Genomic DNA, 20,426 nt, shown 5'->3' with positions numbered 1-20,426 from the left:
AATGAAAGTGGAGATTGTGCGCAATGTTCCCGTGCCCCTTGGTCCATAGGGGTGATGCTCATGGGGACAAGGGGCTGGAGCTGGCTGTGGGGCAGCAGGAGACGCGAATGGGGCTGGATCCGGAGGGATGCTGGGGTGGGGAGGGATGGGAATGTGGCGGCTGGGCCCAGCGCTGAGGGGCAGAGCATGGCTGGGGCTGGATCCAGAGAGATGCTGGGGCTCGGAGGGGTGGAAATGGGGCGGCCAGGCCCAGCGCTGAGTGGCGGAGCGTAGCTGGGGCTGGATCCAGAGGGATGCTGGGGTGGGGAGGGGTGGAAATGGGGCGGCCGGGCCCAGCGCTGAGTGGCGGAGCGTGGCTGGGGCTGGATCCAGAGGGACGCTGGGGTGGGGAGGGGTGGAAATGGGGCGGCCGGGCCCAGCGCTGAGGGGCGGAGCGTGGCTGGGGCTGGATCCAGAGGGACGCTGGGGTGGGGAGGGGTGGAAATGGGGCGGCCGGGCCCAGCGCTGAGGGGCGGAGCGTGGCTGGGGCTGGATCCAGAGGGATGCTGGGGCTCGCAGGGTGGAAATGGGGCGGCCGGGCCCAGCGCTGAGGGGCGGAGCGTGGCTGGGGCTGGATCCAGAGGGATGCTGGGGCTCGCAGGGTGGAAATGGGGCGGCCGGGCCCAGCGCTGAGGGGCGGAGCGTGGCTGGGGCTGGATCCAGAGGGATGCTGGGGCTCGGAGGGGTGGAAATGGGGCGGTCGGGCCCAGCGCTGAGGGGCGGAGCGTGGCTGGGGCTGGATCCAGAGGGATGCTGGGGCTCGGAGGGGTGGAAATGGGGCGGTCGGGCCCAGCGCTGAGGGGCGGAGCGTAGCTGGGGCTGGATCCAGAGGGTGGGGGTGCTGGCTGGGGCTCGGAGGGGTGGAAATGGGGCGGCCGGGCCCAGCGCTGAGTGGCGGAGCGTGGCTGGGGCTGGATCCAGAGGGTGGGGGTGCTGGCTGGGGCTCGGAGGGGTGGAAATGGGGCGGCCGGGCCCAGCGCTGAGGGGCGGAGCGTGGCTGGGGCTGGATCCAGAGAGATGCTGAGGCTTGGAGGGGTGGAAATGGGGCGGCCGGGCCCAGCGCTGAGGGGCGGAGCGTGGCTGGGGCTGGAGCCAGAGGGTGGGGGTGCTGGCTGGGGCTCGGAGGAGTGGAAATGGGGCGGCCAGGCCCAGCGCTGAGTGGCGGAGCGTAGCTGGGGCTGGATCCAGAGGGACGCTGGGGTGGGGAGGGGTGGAAATGGGGCGGCCGGGCCCAGCGCTGAGGGGCGGAGCGTGGCTGGGGCTGGATCCAGAGGGATGCTGGGGCTCGCAGGGTGGAAATGGGGCGGCCGGGCCCAGCGCTGAGGGGCGGAGCGTGGCTGGGGCTGGATCCAGAGGGATGCTGGGGCTCGGAGGGGTGGAAATGGGGCGGCCTGGCCCAGCGCTGAGGGGCGGAGCGTAGCTGGGGCTGGATCCAGAGGGTGGGGGTGCTGGCTGGGGCTCGGAGGGGTGGAAATGGGGCGGCCGGGCCCAGCGCTGAGGGGCGGAGCGTGGCTGGGGCTGGATCCAGAGGGATGCTGGGGCTCGGAGGGGTGGAAATGGGGCGGCCGGGCCCAGCGCTGAGGGGCGGAGCGTGGCTGGGGCTGGATCCAGAGGGATGCTGGGGCTCGGAGGGGTGGAAATGGGGCGGCCGGGCCCAGCGCTGAGGGGCAGAGCGTGGCTGGGGCTGGATCCGGAGGGATGCTGGGGGGTGGAAATGGGGCGGCCGGGCCCAGCGCTGAGGGGCGGAGCGTGGCTGGGGCTGGAGCCAGAGGGATGCTGGGGCTCGGAGGGGTGGAAATGGGGCGGCCGGGCCCAGCGCTGAGGGGCGGAGCGTGGCTGGGGCTGGATCCGGAGGGATGCTGGGGGGTGGAAATGGGGCGGCCGGGCCCAGCGCTGAGGGGCGGAGCGTGGCTGGGGTTATGTTGCTGTGACTATCGCCCAGGTCCCTGAGCCCCGGCGTGGAGGTGATGGGCCTGCAGGTCGATTACTGGACAAACCAGGGGCTGGAGAAGAAGAAGGAGGGAGAGAAGCGGGAGATGGGCTTGAAGAACACACTGAAGAGCAACTTCCGGTCGCTGCAGGTCAGCCGCGTGCCCGGCGCCGGGGAGCTGGTCCCCCCCAGCACCATGGCCATGACCGTGGTCACCAAGGAGAAGAACAAGAAAGGTAAGGCAGGCAAAAGCCCACGCTGGCCCCTGGGCAGGGCCTGTACCAGCCTGGCCTGGAGGGGACAGAGAGTCCCTGCCTGGCTCCCCTGGCAGGGCTGGCTCTAGGAGTCCTTGCTTGCTTCTCCCAGTGATGTTCCTGAGTAAGAAACCCAAGGAGAAGGACCTGGAGCCCAAAAGCCAAGTCATCGAAGGGATTACGCGCCTGATCTGCACGGCTAAGCACCAAAACACCATGCTCCGAGGTGAGGGCGGCCCGGCACCACGCCATACCCCTCCAGCCAGGCCAACAGCTCTGCCCCCCACTCGAACACCGGCAGGCTGCAGTGGGGCTGGCTGAGCTCTGCCAGAGTCTCCCTCCCCGCCCCCCCGCCCGAGCTGTGCACGCGCTGAGCCCTGCCCCGCACAGCTGAGCTGCACGCGCGCTCTGAGCACAGCTCACAGAACGCTGGGCACCTTTAAGAAAGGGCTAGATAGACAGAAAATATCCTATTGCCTCTCTATAAATCCCTGGTACCCCCACACCTTGAACACTGTCTGCAGCTGTGGTCGCCCCAGTGCTAAAACGATCTCTTAGACTTGGGAAAGGGCAATGAAAATGGTAGGGGTTTGGACCAGCTGCCGTGTGCAGAGAGATTAACAAGACTGGGATTTTTCAGCTTGGAAAAAAGACAACTAAGGGGGGATCTGATAGAGGTCTATAAAATCATGCCTGGTGTGGAGAAAGTAAATAAGGAAGTGTTATTTACTCCTCTTAATACAAGAACTAGGGGTCACCAAATGACATTAATAGGCAGCAGGTTTAAAACAAATAAAAAGAAGTATTTCTTCACACATCGCACAGTCAACCTGTGGAACTCCCTCCCAGAGGATGTTGTGAAGGCGAAGATGATAACAGGGTTCAGAAAGAACTAGATAGGTCCATCAATGGCTATCCTCCATGAACTTATCAGCCAGGATGGGCAGGGGTTGTGTCCCTAGCCTCTGTTTGCCAGAAGCTGGGAATGGGAGACAGGGGATGGATCACTTGATGATTCCCTGTTCTGTTCACTCCCTCTGGGGCACCTGGCATTGGCCACTGTCGGCAGACAGGCCACCGGGCTAGAGGAACCTTTGGTCTGACCCAGTGTGGCCGTCCTTATGTTCGGCGCTCTGCTCTCTCCTCTCTCAGTGTCCATCGACGGGGTGGAGTGGAACGACGTGAAGTTTTTCCAGCTAGCCGCGCAGTGGCCGACCCATGTCAAGCATCTCCCCGTGGGCATCTTTGGCTACTCGAAGAGCGTGTGAGCCAGCCAGGCGGCCTGGGAGCCGGGACTCTGCTGAGTGTGGCAGGAGACGGTGATGGCCATGGCCTGTCCCTTCTGCTGGGCACTGGGGGAGGTTCCTGCTGCCCCGCTCCAGGCCCTGGCTGTTTCCACTGTCTCTCTCCCCCAGGGGGCTTTTAACATGCAGCTAGAACTGGTGCAAGAGGGGCATCCACGTGGCTTCCAGAGTTGCAGCCCCCCAAGCCAGCCTCCCACGACCCTGGGGCAGGGGGCCCACCCCGAGGAAGGGACGGGGACTGCGAGCTGCTCAAGGGAGTCTTAGTGGTGCTGCACCAGCAGAACAGGCTGCTCTGGCTCCTGCCCAGGGGCTGGCTCAGCCAGCTGCATCCTCTGGCAATTCAGTCACCCCCTTTCGGAAGCCCCAGGGCCCCAGTGGCAGCTCCAGGGAGTTGAGCAATGGCAGCGTGGGGCAGAGATCCCTCAAGGCCCCAGCAAGCCTGTGCTCCAGGCCCTGTAGCAGCCCCTAGGCCATGGGGCTGCAGGGCTGAGTGTAGGCCCAGCCCCCTGCCCCCTCCACTAGGAAACACAGGGGCCTATGGAGCTGCAGCCTGTGGACCACCTGAGGCTCTCCTAGCACTTCATGTAGGGGCCTCCTCCACCATCAGCTGCAGGGCCCCAGGGGAGGGGGGCAGGGCTGCTCCGCAGTGAGGTCCAGGCACTGGCCCGGGGAGAGCAGAAAGCTGGGCAGGCCCAGCTGTGCCCTCAGCACCGGGAGCCAGCACCTGTCAGTCCAAGCTGCAGCCCCCTGCCCAGAAATGCTAGGGGCAGGTGGGGCTGCAGCTGGGGGGCCCCTGGGCACAGCTGTTTTCCCACTTACTGCTGGCCTGGGGTTCACAGGCCGAGTGTGGCAGCCCACCAGCCCTGGCACTGCAGCTGATCTCACACTCCTGCCCTCCGCCCAGCCCCTCATGCTGCCAAACCGCTCCCTGCCCTCGGAGCCCCAAACTGGGGGCTGGGCGGCCGGCAGAGGCGTCACCCTGTTTTTTTACAAGATTCTATTTTTTTTAAACTTACTGTATGGTTGCTTTTCTGGATTAATTTTAATAAATTAATGCTGGTACCACTGTGACTGGGGTGCAGGGTATGTGCGGCGGGAAGGGGGGGCGGAGCCCCTCAGCCATGGCCAATGCTGCTGCCTTTCACACAGCTGCGTTCTGGTGGCGCTGGGGCGGGCGCTGGGGCTTGGGGGCCTACAAACCGTGCATGGCTACGGCTGCTGCAGCCGCCAGGCACTGCCTGGAGCCCAGCTCCTGGGAGACCACGCCAGCCAGGGGGCAGGACTGCCATGCCAGCTGTCAACGCTGACCCCCGGGCACACAGGAGAATCAGGAGCTGCCGACGGAGCCGGATGTCTCACTTCTGCCACTAACCTAATGGGGCTGCTGGCCCCAGGCTCACCAGGACAAGGGAGGGAGCCCCCCATAACCTCCAGCTGTGCCCAAGCCCCTGCACGCTGGGGGTCAGGTGCCAGCTCTGCCGTTCCCTGGTAGGGCCCAGGGCTGTGGGCACAGATCAGCACAGGGAGGGCACAGACCAGCACAGCTGTTTTATTTAAATTAAAAACCCCGAGCCCTTGGGAATCGTGTCTCGTGCTTCAGGGGCCGTGGCTGGGCCCAGGCAGGGCTGCTCTCCTGTCTGGAGCCCCGGGCAGCCAATGTACTGCCTGTGACTGGGGCTCTGGCACCCCAGGGAGCAGGGCTGCAGCGCAGTGTCCATGCCCTTCTGGCCCAGGCACACAGCCCCACTCCGTTTCTACCTGAAGGTGGAGAAGGTCTGTCTTTTGGCGCAGGCTGTGTTGGGCATTGTCTTGATCTCCACAGTCTGGAAGGTGACTTGGGGGGGGCACTGCAGGGGCGGGGAGCGGGAAGGTGTGGGCTCCGTGGAGACGTACTCCAGCAGCTGGGGGTTGTCCTCCTGGCGCCGCAGGTAGCCCTGGCTCAGCAGGTGCAGGGTGCAGGACAGCACGTCCGTGCTGCTGCAGCAGAAGCTGAGGAACTTCAGGGCAGGGCCAGACTCCCATTTCTGACAGGCGTCGATCACCTGGGGTGGGGGGGAGAGGGCAGAGTTACTCAGGCTGCCGGGGCGCGGAGCCGCGTGGCCGCTCGCCTGCCAGGACCCCGTACCCTGAACACCAGGTTATCGATGTGCAGCTCCTTCTCCCCTTTCAGGATCTGGATGATGAGGCAGCAGATGATGTTCCTCTTCCTCTCCAGGGTGCTTCCCTCGTCATCCTCCACATTCAGGTACGTCTGCTTGGGGAGCAGCCACAGACGCTGGCCGGCTGCCCGCGCCAGGGCCGCCTCGTTCAGACGCAGGACGCCTGGGACCAACACAGCCACACTCAGCCATGCCCAGGGAGCGGCTCCTCCAGCACCCACCGGCCCTGCTTGGGGACCAGCCACAGCCCTCCATGCCCCCCCCACATATCCCACCCCTCAGCCCTGCTTGGGGACCAGCCACAGCCCTCCATGCCCCCCCCACATATCCCACCCCTCAGCCCTGCTTGGGGACCAGCCACAGCCCTCCATGTCCGCCCCCCACATATCCCACCCCTCCAGCCCCGCTTGGGGACCAGCCCCAGCCCTCCATGACCCCTCTCTCACATATCCCACCCCTCCAACCCCGCTTGGGGACCAGCCCCAGCCCTCCATGGCCCCCCTCACATATCCCACCCCTCAGCCCTGCTTGGGGACCAGCCCGTGCCGTCTCTCTCATGAACCCACCCCCAGCTTGGGGACCAGCCCCTACACACACCCCAGCCCAGTTCTCCCTCCTCCCCACCCCCCAGCCCTGCTTGGGTACCAGCCCCAGGTCTCCCACATACCCCCACCATGCCCCCCCCCCCCAGCCCTGCTTGGGGAGCAGCCCCAGCCCCTCCACACCCACCAGACCAGTTCTCCCTCCCCGCTCCCCCAGCCCTGCTTGGAGACTGGCCCCTCCAGACACAAACCCCCTTCCAGCTCACAGACGAGCCCCATGCTCCCTGGCACCTGCCCTGGGCCCAGCCCTGCCCGGCCAACCCTCCGCACCCCCCAACCAGGCCCAGCGCAGGGGCTCCAGGGCTCCATCCGTGGTCACCCTGTTCAGGGACCACCCAGGGACAGGGCTCAACCCCCCCGCCCAGTCCCCCCATACACACCCCCCTGAGGCAGGCTCTGGGTCAGGATCCCGGCCTCTCCCATCAGAGGTTTCAGCGCATGGCTCAGCAGGACAGGAGACAGCCCCGTGGCCTGGGCCAGGGTCTCCACAGCAACTTCCTGCAGAGCAAAGGAGACAGGAAGTGAATAGGCAGGGGCAGGCCCATGGCGATGGTGCGACAGCTCGAGGGGCCAGGACAGGTGTCTTGGGGCCACAGCCCAGGGGCTCGGGCAATGGGGCGAAGTCTCTGGCGGCCGTGGCATGGGGGCGAGGTCGCTGGGGCCTGTGGGGGAGGGGCAAAGGGGAGAGAGAACAACACCTATTCCTCTGGCACAAGCCACCCAAGGGACACAGCGGCTGCTTCTCATCAGCTCCTGGGCCACAGGGGGGCAGGGACCAGGGCTGTGGAGAACATAACGGCCATAGTGGGTCAGGCCAAAGGTCCATCCAGCCCAGTATCCTGTCTACTGACAATGGCCAATGCCAGGTGCCCCAGAGGGAATGAACAGAACAGGCAATGATCAAGTGATCTCTCTCCAGCCGTCCATCACCACCCTCAGACAAACAGAGGCTAGGGACACCATTCCTTACCCATCCTGGCTAATAGCCATTAATGGACTTAACCTCTATGAATGTATCCAGTTCTCTTTTAAACCCTGTTATAGTCCCAGCCTTCACAACCTCCTTAGGCAAGGAGTTCCACAAGTTAACTGTGCGCTGCGTGAAGAAGAACTTCCTTTTATTTGTTTTAAACCTGCTGCCCACTAATTTTATTTGGTGACCCCTAGTTCTTGTATGATGGTGTGGCAAACGGGGAATGTTGTTAATGTTTTCTCTGAATACTGTGCTGGTGCCTCACTGTCCACTATTCAGTTCTTAAGTATCTAGGTGGTGGGATTAGGGTGTATGGTTGCTACAGAGCAAAGGGCCAGTGCACCTAAATGCCTGACACTCTGTCTCCTAGCAACTGATGGCCTGGGCCCCTCCCCTGCAAAGGTGCCAGCTGAAGGTGTTGGAGACAAGCGGGAAAGGAACTGAGCAGAGAATGAGGGGCAGGAGGGGGTTGCAGTCTGGAGCTGGCTGGGGTCGAAGAGTGGAGGGCAGATGTGGGGGGTCTGGCTCACTGCCCCCCAGAATGGACCCAGCCGAGGGGTCCGGTTCGCTGTATCTACAAGCTCTGTGTTAGACCCTGTTCCTGTCATCGAATAAACCTCTGTTTTACTGGCTGGCTGAGAGTCACGTCTGACTGCGAAGTGGGGGTGCAGGACCCTGTGGCTTCCCCAGGACCCCACCTGGGTGGGCTCGCTGTGGGAAGCGCACGGAGGGGCAGAGGATGCTGAATGCTCCAAGGAGAGACCCAGGAGGTGAAGCCGTGTGAGCTTCTTGCCCTGAACAAGTCTGCTCCAAGGGAGAGGAGGCTCCCCAAAGTCCTGACTGGCTTTGTGGGGAGCTGTTCCAGAGCATCGCCCGGTGACTCCGTGACAACTGGTGGCAGCGGCGGGACGTACTGCACCCCGTGAATGGCGCTGCTTGCAGTAAGTGACTGGGGAGCAGTAAAACAAAGGAGGGATAATGAGGACCAGGCGTGCTGAAGGCTCAGAGAGGGACGGTTTCAGGGGGCAGTTAACCTCTGGGAGTGTGTGACCAGCGAGAAGGACTGTTGGAGTAATGGGGTCCCCCTGGGGACTGCAGCGAGCAGTCTCAGGGGCGGAGGAGTCCGCAGCTCGACCCTGGCAAAGAGGTGGTGACCACGAGAAGGGCTGGCACACCAGGGGTTCTTCCTGGAAACCATGGGGAAGCCAAGAGCACACAGGCCTGTGAGTCCAGAGCCACTTGGGAACGGTGAAGTGATGGCCTATCACCATCTCCTTAAGAAGGGCATTGTGATCCTGTGCACAAAGAGAGGGTTATGCATGGGGACGTTCACCAAGGCACAGTTAATCGTGCAGTTGGAGGAGAAGGACCGCTCTGAGGAGCAGATTCCTGACCCAGATGGGGCTACAAGAGGATCTGGGAGCAGCAGCCAGGCATTCCCGAGAGTCTGGTTCCCAACCAGACGAGGGTTTTCACAATCGGGTTCCCCATCAGGGGATCGGAGATGGATAGGATGGGAGCAGAGTCCGAGAGAGCAAGAGCCCGAGGAAAAGCTGCAGGAGAAACAGCAGCAGCATGGACTGGCGATGGTGGAGCAGAGAGACATAGGGGGCTGCCCAGGGGTCAGTGGGGAAACACGCCTTCAGGGGCGAGACCCTGGGACAGAGAGAACTGGGGTGGTGCAGCCACAGATGCTGAGGGGCTGGGTGACCTGGGTGAAGGTCCCCGGGGTGAAGCCCCTCGCCCTGCCTAAGGCCCGGATCCCTGTGCAGACCCAGGAGGGGTTGGGCTGGCTGGTCGTTGGGGTTCTCCGGGATATTGGCTGGCAGGCCCTGTTGGGGGGTGACTGTCTCTCTTTGGGACAGGATCTAGGCCCTGCTCCTGCAATGGCCGAGGGTTTGGTCACAGCATCAGAGCTATCGTGAGCTCAGGTGTGCAGGGGGCAGGGAACATCCCTTTGTCCCACTCAGCCCCAGGGGGCTGGTTACAGGTAGGCAGGTATCCTGAGCCCAGCAGCCCCTCCCCCCTGCCAGCCAGCTCATTTGCATTTTCACTGACCATTTCCATCCTAGCCAATTGGTTCCCTGGATCCAAATTCAAACCCTCCGCCATTGCAGAGGATGCTGAGGAGGCTCCCCAAAGTCCTGCCTGGCTTGGTGGGGAGCAGTTCCAGAGCATCGCCCGGTGACTCCATGACAGATGGGAATAAGTAAATAACTTTTCCTTATCTACTTTCTCCACATCACTCATGATTGGATGATCCCCCCTTGTCTCATCCGTTCCAAGCTGAAATGTCCTACCCTCTTTAATCTCTCCTCATATGGGACCCTCTCCAAACCCCTAATCATTTTAGTTGCCCTTCTCTGAACCTTTTCTAGTGCCAGTATATCTTTTTTGAGGTGAGTAGACCACATCTGTATGCAGTATTCAAGATGTGGGCCTACCATGGATTTATATAAGGGCAATAAGATATTCTCCATCTTATTCTTTATCCCCTTTTTAATGATTCCTAACATCCTGGTTGCTTTTTTGACCGCCTCTGCGCACTGCGTGGACGTCTTCAGAGAACTATCCACGATGACGCCAAGATCCTTTTCCTGATTTGTTGTAGCTAAATTAGCCCCCATCAGACTGTATGTATAGTTGGGGTTATTTTTCCCAATTACTTTACATTTATCCACATTCGATTTCATTTGCCATTTGTTGCCCAGTCACTTAGTTTGTGAGATCTTTTTAAGTTCTTCACAGTCTGCTTTGGTCCTAACTATCTTGAGCAGTTTATTCTCATCTGCAAACTTTGCCACCTCACTTTTTACCCCTTTCTCCAGATCATTTATGAATAAGTTGAACAGGATTGGTCCTAGGACAGAGCCTTGGGGAACTCCACTAGTTACCCCTCTCCATTCTGAGAATTTACCATTTATTCCTACCCTTTGTTCTCTGTCTTTTAACCAGTTCATGAAAGGATCTTCCCTTTTATCCCATGACAGCTTAATTTACGTAAGAGCCTTTGGTGAGGGACCTTGTCAAAGGCTTTCTGGAAATCTAAGTACACTATGTTCACTGAATCCCCCTTGTCCACATGTTTGTTGACCCCTTCAAAGAACTCTAATAGATAGTAAGACTCGATTTCCCTTTACAGAAACCATAGTGACTTTTGCCTAACTATTTATGTTCTTCTAGGTATCTGACAATTTTATTCTTCACTATTGTTTCAACTAATTTGCCCAGTACTGACATTAGACTTTCTAGTCTGTAATTGCCGGGATCACCTCTAGAGCCCTTTTTAAATATTGGCGTTACATTAGCTAACTTCCAGTCATTGGGTACCGAAGCCGATTTAAAGGACAGGTTACAAACCCTAGTTAATAGTTCTGCAACTTCACATTTGAGTTCTTTCAGAACTCTTGGGTGAATGCCATCTGGTCCTGGTGACTTGTTAATGTTGAGTTTATCAATTAATTCCAAAACCTCCTCTAGTGACACTTCAGTCTGTGATAGTTCCTCAGATTTGTCACCCAGAAAAGCCGGCTCAGGTTTGGGAATCTCCCTAACATCCTCAGCCGTGAAGACTGAAGCAAAGAATTCATTTAGTTTGTCCGCAATGACTTTATCGTCTTTAAGCTCTTCTTTTGTATCTCGATCGTCCAGGGGCCCCACTGGGTGTTTAGCAGGCTTCCTGCTTCTGATGGGAAGAGAGTCCATGAGCTTCGGGGTGGGGGGAGGGACGAGGGAAGGAGGGTGTCTGCCCAGGGGGGAGGACAGACCGGATGAGCTGGGGGGAAGGCACTCTCTCTGCTGCAAGGACAGGAGCAGTTGGTGCCCTATTTGCACCAGCTGTGGGGTCCCACCCCCCAGAGGGAGCGGGGGTCCCACCTGGGCACTGTTGAAGCCCAGCAGGATGTACATCTGCAGGGTGGAGACGTGCAGGGTGGTGCTGCCCACGAACTGGAGCTCCGCGTGGCCCAGCCACGTCCACTGCAGGCGCCGCGGCTTCGTGTGCTCCAGGCCAAACCGGTTCTGACCTGCAAGAGACGCGGCCAGTCCCAGCATAGCCACCAGAGAGCCGGGCCCGTGGGGTCCCTGAGCCAGCTGGGGCTGCCCCGCCCCCCGCAGCCACACGCCCCCAGGCGGGGCTGGAGCTCACCCCACTGCTCAGTCTAGCCCCGTTCCCACGCTCCCCGGGTGCATTCTCTCCAGTCACAGGCCCCCCCAGTGTACCCTCCCCCATCACACGCCACTCCCTGCCACCACGATGGGGCACAGTGACCGCCCCCCAGCCCTGCCCCCAGCGCCCAGCCTCACTGTTGGTGTAGAAGTCGGCGAATCGTGCCAAGTAGCCCCCGAGGGGCTGCGGGAAACACCTGCTGGGATCCTCCAGGTAGCAGAGCGGGGAGATGGTCCAGCAGCGCGGGGACAGGGCCAGCACCTTCACCTCCGGCTCCTCCTCCGGCTCGGCCGGCTCCTCCTCCATCGCCTGGGGACGGGAGCAGGGTGTCAAGAGTCAGGCTCCCTGCCAGGGGCTCGTCTGCAGCACCTCCGGGGCAGGGAGGGGGCATGGCGCAGACCCAGCCCAGCCCCGCCCCCCCGGGAAAGGGAAGGGGCACAGTGCAGACCCCGCCCCTACCCTCCGGGAAAGGGAGGGGGCACAGTGCAGACCCCGCCCCGCCCCCCCGGGAAAGGGAGGGGGCACAGTGCAGACCCCGCCCCGCCCCTCCGGGAAAGGGAGGGGGCACGGCGCAGACCCTGCCCTGCCCCCCCAGGAAAGGGAGGGGGCACAGTGCAGACCTTGCCCCGCCCCCTGGGAAAGGGAGGGGGCACGGCGCAGACCTTGCCCCGCCCCCCCCGGAAAGGGAGGGGGCACGGTGCAGACCCCGCCCCTAAAGGGTAGGGAGGGGGCACGGCACAGACCCTGCCCCTAAAGGGTAAGGACGGGGCACGGCGCAGACCCTGCCCCTAAAGGGTAAGGACGGGGCACGGCGCAGACCCTGCCCCTAAAGGGTAAGGACGGGGCACGGCGCAGACCCTGCCCCTAAAGGGTTCTCACCGCGTCGTCCTGGCCTGCGTCCAGCTCCAGCAGGCGCTTGTCGAGCTGCTGCAGCTGGAAAAGGTGGAATTGCTGCTGCAGCTCCTCCGACTCGCTCAGGCTCCTCAGCATCTGCTGGGGGAAGCGATTGGGGAAGCAGAGCCCGATCTGCTCAATGACGGCCCGTTCCAGCCACACGTTCCCCTGGGCCAGGAGCCGGTCGCCCAGGTAATACCTGCAACGGCAGCCGGCGTCAGGGCGGGGCCAGAGCCACCCCCAATTCCATCCCGGAACACCCCCCTCGGCCCCTCCATGCATTTGCCATGGCCTGGAGCAGGGTGTCCCAGCCGGCCGGCAGCTGGCGCGTGCGCTGTGGAGCCCACGGCCTGGCCTGACCCAGCCTGGGGGCCCTGCAGTGCCCTGCGGCCCCCCTGCAACCCATGGCTGGGCACACAGGCTCGGGGCTGGTGGCCGGCTGGACTTTGGGGAGCCCACGGCCCGAGCCGAGCCAGAGCCCCCAAGACAAGCCAGGCACCAGCACCCGCTGACGCGACGGGCCCAAGACAGAGCCCAGGCCGGGTGGGAGGCACGGCTGGGGCCCCTCACCGGTAGAAGTGCTCGAAGGTGTTGGCGAGCTCCAGGCCGGAGAGGAAGAGGATGGGCTCCAGGCTCTGCTGCAGCCGGTGCAGCGACTCCACGTTGGCCACGTCCGTCTGGCTCTCCTGGATCTGCTGGTCGATGTAGCGAGCAAACTGCTCGCTCACCTGCGGGGGAGAGCGCCAGCTGCCAGGGGTCCTTCTCGGGGCGGCTCCCCTACGACAGCTCAGGTGATGCTCACCTGATGGGGGGGCTCTGGGGGAGGGAACAGTCCTGCAGAGGGGTCGTCCTCCGGAGAGGGGGAGGGGCCACTCCCTAGGAGCCGGGGTCATTCCCAGGGGTCACCCCCCGTGGAGACAGGGAGGCAGAATGGGGGAGAGGCTCTGGGGGAGGCGGGGCCATGGGAGCTGCGTGTCTGGGCGCTGGGCAAGGGGGCGCGAGGGGCCTGCTGGAGCAGGAGTGGACTAGACGGCCTTAGCGCAGGGGGGTTAGCTGGCAGAGACCCCCATGACCTGGGATCCCTCGGACTCCGGAAAGCAGCCAGGAGCGTGGCTGGGCAGAGCCGACGACGAGGGGCTCACCCCCACGGGGGCACAGCAGCCTCTAGCCCGGCGGGCAGGCACCAGGCCGACCAGCCTGGAAGCTCTGCTGGGGCCCAGGCTCGTCCCCCAGGGCCAGGCCAGCCCCCGGCACCCCCCCACTCACGTGCATGGCCGTCAGGAAGGAGAGCTGCAGCAGGCCCCCGGAGAAGCCCTGCCGCAGGGCCAGCGCGAAGGCCGTCTGCTGCCCGAACAGCTCCTCCATGGCGCTGTGCAGGCCCCGGTAGAGGCGGCAGTACCGCTCCACGAAGTCCGGCCCCTGCCACGCCGACTCCAGGAACCGCTTCACCTGTGCGGGGGCAGGCGGCACACGGTTACAGGCGTGGGGAGGGCCCCGGGGAGGTACAGGCTGGGGACCGGGGGAGGTCAGGCCGGGACAGGTGTCTGGGGGGGAGGGGAAACGGGACGTGACAGGCGTGGGGAGGGCCCCGGGGGGATGGCCTGGCCAGCCCCAGGGAATACAGGGTGGGCCGTGGGTGGGGGCGGCCCTGAAGGTGGGTAGGGTCCCAGGGGGACAGGATGGGCCAGGCGTGGGTAGAGCCCTCCACATCTAGTGTCCCATGGGCCTGGGGCAGGAGCCGCAGAGACAGAGGTGGATGGGGGCCCTGCTACCCCCATGCAGGGTCGGGAGGGGGATGGGCACAACCCCATTGCCACCCCACTGCACCACGCCCACCCCCCGCACACACCTGCTGCTGCACCATGCCCCCTCCCCCGTCACCCCCCCAAAACCTGCTGCTGCACTACACCCCTCCCCGTCACACCCCCACACACACCTGCTGCAGCACCACGCCCCTCCCCCATCAGCCCCCCCACCTGCTGCTGCACCACGCCCCCATCAGCCCCCCCACACCTGCTGCTGCACCACGCCCCCATCAGCCCCCCACACCTGCTGCTGCACCACGCCCCTCCCTCATCAGCCTCCCCACACCTGCTGCTGCACCACGCCTCCCCATCAGCCCCCCACACACCTGCTGCTGCACCACGCCCCCCCTCATCAGCCCCCCACACCTGCTGCTGCACCACGCCCCCCTCATCAGCCCCACACCTGCTGCTGCACCACGCCCCTCCCTCATCAGCCTCCCCACACCTGCTGCTGCACCACGCCCCCATCAGCCGCCCCCACATCTGCTGCTGCACCACGCCCCTCCCTCATCAGCCCCCCCCACACCTGCTGCTGCACCACACCCCCCATCAGCCCCCCCAACACTTGCTGCTGCACCACACCCCCCCATCAGTCCCCCCCACACCTGCTGCTGCACCACGCCCCTCCCCCGTCACACCCCCACACACACCTGCTGCTGCACCACGCCCCTCCAGCACTGCGTAATCCCCGTCATGCTGCTGGGCTTCTTCCCCGACATCTTGGTGGCCCCAGAGCTCGTCTCCTTGTTCTTCCCGTTCTTCCCGTCTGCCAAGGGGGGGCCGGCGTGAGAGCAGCCCCAGCACTACCCCCCCTCCCCGACCCCAAAGCCGCCTGTGGGGCGAGGGCAGGGCCCGACCCTCCCAGCGCTCCCCCAGGGAGGGCAGCTCACTGGCAATAGGCAGGGGCGGCCGGGAGCCGGATGGGCCTGGTTGAGCCCCACACGGTCACTGAGTGAGGGGTCGCAGGGCCAAGCCTGGAGCTCGGGGCGAGTTGGAGCCAGCCAGCCCCAGGCACCCCAGGGCAGTGAAGTAGCCACGCCCGGCTGGGACCCTGCCCCCTACAACAGGGCTGCCTTTGCAGAGGGGCGTCTGGCACCTGCCAGCTCTGCCTGTGGGCACCAGACCCACGGCTCTGAGTGCTGGGCTAGGCCCCCACGCTGTCTCCTACGCCCCGGCCCCAGGGCCTTGAGGACCAGCCTCTGCTGCACCAGGCCCAGGGGCTGCCCACCCCCCCGCCCCGCAGAGCGTGCTCCCACGGCCCCCCGCCTGCGGGCATCGGGCACACACGGTCACACCGAGCTCAGCGCCAGTGCCCGGCTCTGGCAGGACGTGCAAAAGGCAGCCCGGAGATCCCTCTCCCCACTCAGCACCCCAGGGCCTCCTCCCCCAGCCCCACCCTGGCACCAGCCCCAAAGCCCCACAGGGCAGGGGCCCTTACTGGCTTTGACTGGGGCTCTCAGCTCCTCGGGCTCCAGGCTGCCGGGGTCCACGTGCACCAGCAGGTGACTCAGGCGCCGCACGCGGGAGTTGAAGATGGTGGCGCGGCTCTTGGCGCATCGGCCCGTCTCCAGGTTCTCCAGGTACTCGCTCAGCAGCCAGGCCAGGGGGCTGACGCCGCTGGGATCTGCAAGGCCAGAAGGGGAGGCTGAGCCGTCGGGCCGGGCGGGCTGGGGGCAGCGGGGAGCCGGGCTGGGGAACCGGTACCTGGCCTGGTGATGCTCTGCACCAAGGGATTGATTAGGGCCTCCCAGCAGGTCCTGCCCAGAGCCTGGGCCGCCTCGTCATCGGGAAGGAAGCGATCAGCGAACACCTGCTCATGCCGCAGCGCACAGTTCAGCCTGCAGCAGCAGAGACACCCGCGCCAGTCACTGGTGGGGCCCTGGGGGCAGATCCTGGGTACAGACACACGGGGCAGGGCACTGCTGGGGGCTCTGCTCGGCACTGGGGGGACCCCCTGTACAGACACACGGGGCAGGGCACTGCTAGGGGCTCTGGGGGGACCCCGGGTACAGACACACATAGGGCAGGGCACTGCCGGGGGCTCTGCTCAGGGCTGAGGGGACCCCGGGTACAGGCCTCACCTATTGAAGAGCTGCAGCAGCTGCACATGCTCGTCCGCGATCTCCTGGCACCACGTGTGCGCCTGGGTGGTGTAGAACAGGTACGTGCGCCGGCACAGCTGCTCCTTGAAGATCGGCCAGAAAGTGGGCTTGGGCCCCAGGATCTCAATGCCACGCACACGCGTGTCAATGCCACCCTGCACAGGGCAGAAACCCCCCTGGTTAGACACAGGCCCGCCAGGCCGAGCGACTCCCCACGGGGCGCTCCTGGGCCAGGCCTCTCGCTGCCCGTAGAGGCTCTGCGGGGGGCGAGGGAGGCCAGGGCCCAGCTCGGCCGCACACAGGGACGGGGGGGGCGACGTTTTATGGAAATATGCTTATGAGTGTGACTATGATGTAACTGGAATATGCTGGATGCAAAAGGTCTCTTGCAAGGGATCAGACCAAAGCTTATAACCTACTGAATATGACCCTCCTACGTGTACGCATGGATCATTCTTGGATCTGAAATATGAAGTATGACTCTGAGGTCCTGTTGTAATTATGCAAAGTGTGGGCCATTAATGGTGGTTTAGAATCGTGATGGCTCCCAGTGACTAGGACAATCAGCTGTAAATGGTTTATTTACCTGTGTAGGTGTGGGCCAGCCCATGGGGAATGGAGACTGGGGGTCTTACAGTGACAAGTGACTATGTCACCCGATAATGAAATCCATCTTAAATCTGGTACTTTTCCATTTAGGAGGAGTGGGGACCAGGGACACAAAGGATTCCCGCCTTGTGCCAAAGTTACAGAGGGGGTGGAGCAGGACAAAAGGGGCCACCAGTCAGGAGAAAGCCCCTGCTTACCACCTGACATGTCTGCTGGAATGAACAAGGAATAGACCAGACTAGGAAGGGTCTAGCCTGTGAATGAAGCTTATTGGAACATCTCTGAGGGTGAGATATTACCTGTAATCAGTTTCTTGCTTGGTGACTTTGTTCTGTCTGTTATTACTTGAAACCACTTAAATCCTACTTTTTATACTTAATACAATCACTTTTGTTTATTAATAAACCCAGAGTAAGTGATTACTCCCTAGGGGAGCAAACAGCTGTGCGTGTGTCTCTATCAGAGTATAGAGGGCAGACAATTTATAAATTTACCCTACACAAGTTTTACAGGGAGTAAAACGGATTTATTTAGGGTCTCCCCCATTAGGGTCTGGGTGCAGGAGACAGGGAACCTGCTGAGCTGTTTTCAGTTAAGTCTGAAGCTTTTGGGGCGTGGACCAGACGCTGGGTCGGGTTGCAGCAGGCTAGTGTGTCTGGCTCAACCAGGAAGGGTTCTGGAGTCCCAAGCTGGCAGGGAGAGCGGGCCCAGAGGTAATTTACGCACATCAGGTGACAGTCCAAAGGGGGTCCCTGTGACTGAACCTGTCAGGGGCCCGCCAGCGCACCCACCTGCTGGCAGCGCTTGACCTTGATCTGGATGATGGGCCAGAAGCGGGTCAGGTTCTCCAGGAGGATCACTCTGCTGGCCGAGGGCATGACGTTCACCTGGGGGGGCAGGGAGAGCCGCAAGCCGTCAGGACACAGAGCTAGCGAGGCCACGAGAGATCCCACCCTGCCCCACCCCACGAGAGTGTTGTCCAGGCCCAGGCTCCAGAGCTACGTGAAGCGAAGCCGTGGGGTTAGCGGCGTGCAGGAACACGGGCCCCACAGGGATAGGGCAAGGAGACGACCAGCAGCTAGGACGTAAGTGGCCTCCCAGCAGGGACGGGACTACCCAGCAAAGCCTCTGCCACACTGTCAGGCAGCCCCAGGGCCCCTTCCAGCCACACCTGGGAAGATCACAGAAATCACGGCTCTGCTGGAGCAGTCAGACACGCCAGACCTCTCCACCGCTCCCTGCTGCTCCCTCCCGGCAGGGCCACCAAGAAACCAGCCCCGGAAGCTCCACTGCGCTCAGGGGCTGCCGTCAACCCACCGGGAACGGACGCAGAGACCAGAGCTGATGGGGATGGAGGGATGCTGCCGGGCATGGGAACTGGCCGACAGCCACAGCCCAGCGGCCCGTCCGAGTAAGACGCAGATCTCCTGGCGTACCCCTTCGACTCCCAGCCCGAGTGGGGCTACTGACCAAGCATCACACCCTGCTCCCAGTGCCCAGGGGACTGTAACCGATCCTGCTCCTTCTGCACGCAGCCAGCCGAGCAGGTTCCCAGCACCGCCAGCCCCAGCGCCCAGAGCAGGCCTATCCACTGGGTCTGGAGCTGCGGGGGGCGGGGGGGGGTGTCCCAATTTCCAGCTTTTCTCTGCAGCAGGGGGGCTGGAGCCTCACTCGGGAAGTCACAGGCTGAATTCTCATGGAACCACCTGCCCCCAGGAGCTGCAGCTTTAAGGAACAGCCCAGGCGTGCCGAGAGCTGGTGCCAGCACCACCACTGTAAGCAAAGGCCCAGTGCCCCCACACCCAGCCAGCCGTGGGCACGGATGAACATGCTGCTCCCAGTAGGAACGCGCTGGCCTGCGTGTCTGCCCCGCCCACCCCCCTGCCTCTCCCCAGTGACCTCCTGGGACTCAGCGCTGCCTCGGGGGCCGGAAGGCGGCTCCTCTCGGTCCGTCCTCTGCTCTATGGCCACCGTGCAGCCGAGATCCTAGCACAGCCCAAGCTAGGCACGCGCCCCGGCCCAGACAGCGCCTCTGGGTTCTGGCCAGAGGTTTCCCAGGGCAGCTCACTCGGGCGTGGGCCAGGTGGGTAACAGGTCTGGGGAAGCAGAGGGCGGGAGGGTGGCAGGGTCTAGCAGCAGAAAGGGGAGCAGCTAGGACAAGGCAGGCGGTGCCAGGCCTGCACGGGGCGGATGAGAAGGACAGGAGGGGAAGCCGGGACTTGGCCACTGCGGTGTCTTGCCCCTCCCCCTGGAGCAGCTGGTTCTGGCCAGCATTGGAGACCCTGAGCCTGGGGCCCTGCCCTGCTCCTGCCCGCCTAGGAGAGGCCGGTGACGTGCTCGCCAGGACAGGGCCTACAGGCCTGGGGCTGGCGACTCCCTGCACCTCGGGTGCTGCCTGTCCCAATTCCAAGGCAGTCGTGCCCCTGCCGGCCTGGGCCGGGCTGCCCCAGCGCCACGCTGACCAGCAGAGGTGGGTGCTGGCAGGTGGGAAGCTCTCAGCCTGCGCCCGCCCTGCTAGGGAGTCCCCAAGCCACAGGACCCCCACCCCCTGCAGCGCCCCCTCTCCTGTCCAGGGCGGCCTGGCCCACACTCACCGTATTGAGCTCCGTGCTGATGCTGGCCGGGTTCTCTCCTCCCATGACCACGATCCGGGCTGGCATGTAGCTGGAATCCTCGCTGGCCACCAGCAGGCTCATCTGCCTGCAGCCGGGGAGAGCCACAGCGTCAGCACCAGCCCATTTCTGGGCTGTGCTCCTGGCCTAAGCCTACGGTGCCCGTCCCGAGGGGCACGTCCTCCAGTGGGCTCAGAGCCTCACATGGCTGCCGGTCCTAACGGGAGACCCTGAAACCCTGGCCCCAGCTCCTGGGGGCTGCACCTGGTGCTGCATTGCTCTAGGCCCGCAGTGCCGACAGCCATCCCAGCAGGGCGTATGGCACCCGGGGACACAGACGAGGTCCCTGCATGCCTGGCTCCTGGGAAGGGAACCCACCCCAGCCAGGGAACCAGCATGTGCAGCCCCCTTGTGCCACCTCGGGCACCCTGCCACCCCTCGCCAAATTGTTACCTGGGCCCAACTCCCCCCCGCCCACCTGATCCTTCCCCCATCTCCAGGACAGCATGGGCAGCCAGCCACCCCGCTGCCCACCTGATCCCTCCCCCATCCCCGGGACACCGTGAGCATCCAGGCACCCCACTGCCCACCTGATCCCACCCCCATCACCGGGACACCCTGGGCAGCCAGCGCAACCCCCCCCCACCTGATCCCAAGCCCATCCCCAGGACATGCTCTTTGCCAGCCAACACACACAGCCATACCCCCCGGGGGCCAGTACCCACAGCCCCCTCCCCCCTCACCTGACCACCACGCCACGGTGCATGTAGATGTTGATGTAGTGTGAGCCGGTGCTGCCGTTGGACTCCCAGTAGGTCTTGGGGTTCCTGTCCGTCAGCTTGTTGGCTCGGTGGGAGTTCGAGGAAACCTCCAGCTTCTCCCAGCACTTGTCCTCCTTCACTTCCACGCTGGAGCCTGCAGGGAGAGGGGACAGTGCTGAAGGGAGCTAGGGGGCCACCCTGGCGGGGCCACAGC

General features: G+C 63.4%; 2 protein-coding genes across 11 annotated transcripts in view; one reads left to right on the top strand and one right to left on the bottom strand.

The window, feature by feature from the left end:
- The window catches only part of LOC115649307 (phosphofurin acidic cluster sorting protein 2-like), a 115,469-nt gene extending 110,871 nt beyond the window's left edge, over window positions 1-4,598 (top strand). For all 5 annotated transcript variants that reach the window (XM_030558169.1, XM_030558168.1, XM_030558171.1 and 2 more), the window contains 3 exons: window positions 1,982-2,205; window positions 2,336-2,449; window positions 3,376-4,598. In XM_030558169.1, the coding sequence (XP_030414029.1) occupies window positions 1,982-2,205; window positions 2,336-2,449; window positions 3,376-3,491 (454 nt within the window). In that variant the 3' untranslated portion in view covers window positions 3,492-4,598. The remainder of the gene's footprint in view (window positions 1-1,981; window positions 2,206-2,335; window positions 2,450-3,375) is intronic.
- Window positions 4,599-5,056: 458 nt separating this feature from the next.
- The window catches only part of LOC115649305 (cullin-9-like), a 41,171-nt gene continuing 25,801 nt past the window's right edge, over window positions 5,057-20,426 (bottom strand). For all 6 annotated transcript variants that reach the window (XM_030558165.1, XM_030558161.1, XM_030558162.1 and 3 more), the window contains 15 exons: window positions 20,195-20,366; window positions 19,434-19,539; window positions 17,631-17,726; window positions 16,210-16,385; window positions 15,833-15,966; window positions 15,567-15,752; window positions 14,779-14,894; window positions 13,590-13,772; window positions 12,894-13,051; window positions 12,309-12,522; window positions 11,567-11,738; window positions 11,138-11,286; window positions 6,669-6,786; window positions 5,653-5,849; window positions 5,057-5,569 (listed from right to left, as the gene is read on the bottom strand). In XM_030558165.1, the coding sequence (XP_030414025.1) occupies window positions 5,282-5,569; window positions 5,653-5,849; window positions 6,669-6,786; window positions 11,138-11,286; window positions 11,567-11,738; window positions 12,309-12,522; window positions 12,894-13,051; window positions 13,590-13,772; window positions 14,779-14,894; window positions 15,567-15,752; window positions 15,833-15,966; window positions 16,210-16,385; window positions 17,631-17,726; window positions 19,434-19,539; window positions 20,195-20,366 (2,465 nt within the window). In that variant the 3' untranslated portion in view covers window positions 5,057-5,281. The remainder of the gene's footprint in view (window positions 5,570-5,652; window positions 5,850-6,668; window positions 6,787-11,137; window positions 11,287-11,566; window positions 11,739-12,308; window positions 12,523-12,893; window positions 13,052-13,589; window positions 13,773-14,778; window positions 14,895-15,566; window positions 15,753-15,832; window positions 15,967-16,209; window positions 16,386-17,630; window positions 17,727-19,433; window positions 19,540-20,194; window positions 20,367-20,426) is intronic.

Source organism: Gopherus evgoodei, chromosome 3, assembly GCF_007399415.2.
Source record: "Gopherus evgoodei ecotype Sinaloan lineage chromosome 3, rGopEvg1_v1.p, whole genome shotgun sequence".
Classification (NCBI taxonomy): domain Eukaryota; kingdom Metazoa; phylum Chordata; order Testudines; family Testudinidae; genus Gopherus; species Gopherus evgoodei.
Note: the sequence above shows the minus strand (reverse complement) of the source record. Positions and strands in the feature narration are given on the sequence as shown.